Source organism: Coffea eugenioides, chromosome 11 (assembly GCF_003713205.1).
Source record: "Coffea eugenioides isolate CCC68of chromosome 11, Ceug_1.0, whole genome shotgun sequence".
Lineage (NCBI taxonomy): Eukaryota > Viridiplantae > Streptophyta > Magnoliopsida > Gentianales > Rubiaceae > Coffea > Coffea eugenioides.
The window spans coordinates 20,074,852-20,076,122 of NC_040045.1; the positions used below are offsets into that span (position 1 = coordinate 20,074,852).

The 1,271-nt window shown below is 37.8% G+C and overlaps 1 protein-coding gene across 1 annotated transcript; it reads right to left on the bottom strand.

The window, feature by feature from the left end:
* Positions 1 to 287: 287 nt before the first annotated feature.
* LOC113752044 lies at positions 288 to 653 on the bottom strand. The gene has a single exon (XM_027296187.1). The coding sequence runs from the start codon at positions 651 to 653 to the stop codon at positions 288 to 290; it is 366 nt and encodes a 121-aa protein (XP_027151988.1).
* Between the last annotated feature and the right edge of the window lie 618 nt (positions 654 to 1,271).

Genomic DNA, 1,271 nt, shown 5'->3' on the forward strand with positions numbered 1-1,271 from the left:
TGATTATTGATTCCAATCGCATATTCGCTATTTTCACTTAACGAGCTTCCAAAATTAATTTTTGAAAGAAGTCACTTTAAAAATATAATGAAACTATAATTCCATGTATTTAGATCTAATGAGGTTAGAAAATAATATTCGGAATAAATGAGCAATTAAATATTTAAATAATGCTCAAAATAGAATTTAAAATATTAAATTTTTGTGGGTTCTCACATCCTCTCCCCCTTAAAAAAATTTCGTCCTCGAAATTTATCTTGGTTGGTGAACAGGTCTGGATACTTCTCTCAGATTGCTTCTTCAACCTCCCAAGTCGCTTCTTCTAGCCCATGGTTCTTCCAAAGAACTTTCACCAACGGTATCTGTTTATTTCTCAATTCCTTCACTTTCCTATCCAGAAGCTTCACTGGTTTCTCCTCATATGTCAATGTCTCATCAATTTCAATACTTTCTGGTTGCAAAATGTGAGAGGGGTCTGGAAGATACTTCTTAAGCATAGACACATGGAACACATTGTGAATTCGAGATAGATTCGGTGGCAATTCTAACTTGTACACTACCTGTCCCACGCGCTGGATAACCTTATAGGGTCCTACAAATCTCGGTTGTAGTTTCTTTCCCTTTCCAGACTTCAAACTTGCTTTCAAAGGCATAATCTTAAGAAAGACTAGATCTCCAACCGCAAATTCCAAATCCTTCCTCCGATTATCCGTATAGCTCTTTTGACGGCTCCGTGCGGTTTGAATTCTCTGGCGTACCAACTTTACCTTTTCATTAGTTTCTTCAATCCAAGACACTATAGTCGAGTCTAAGATCTCTGTTCACCTATTTCATCCCAACAAATTGGAGACCTACATTTCCGACCATAAATTGCTTCATACGGGGCCATTTGTATAGAGGGGTGGAAACTATTATTATAGGCATACTCCACCAAAGTAAAAAACTTACTCCAACTTTCCTCAAAATCTAGAACACAATTCCTCAACATATCCTCAAGAGTTTGGATTGTCCTCTCAGACTGCCCGTCGGTCTGAGGATGATAAGTGGTACTAAAATTCAATTTAGTCCCTAATGCCTCTTGCATCTTTTGCCAGAACCTTGATACAAATCTCGGGTCCCTATCGGACACAATACTCACGGGAATTCCCTGTAACCTGATAATCTCATCCATGTACATTTTAGCTAACTTGTCTAATGGGTATTTCATGTTAATTGGCAGAAAGTGAACTGATTTGGTCAGTCTATCCACTATTACCCAAATAACATCACGG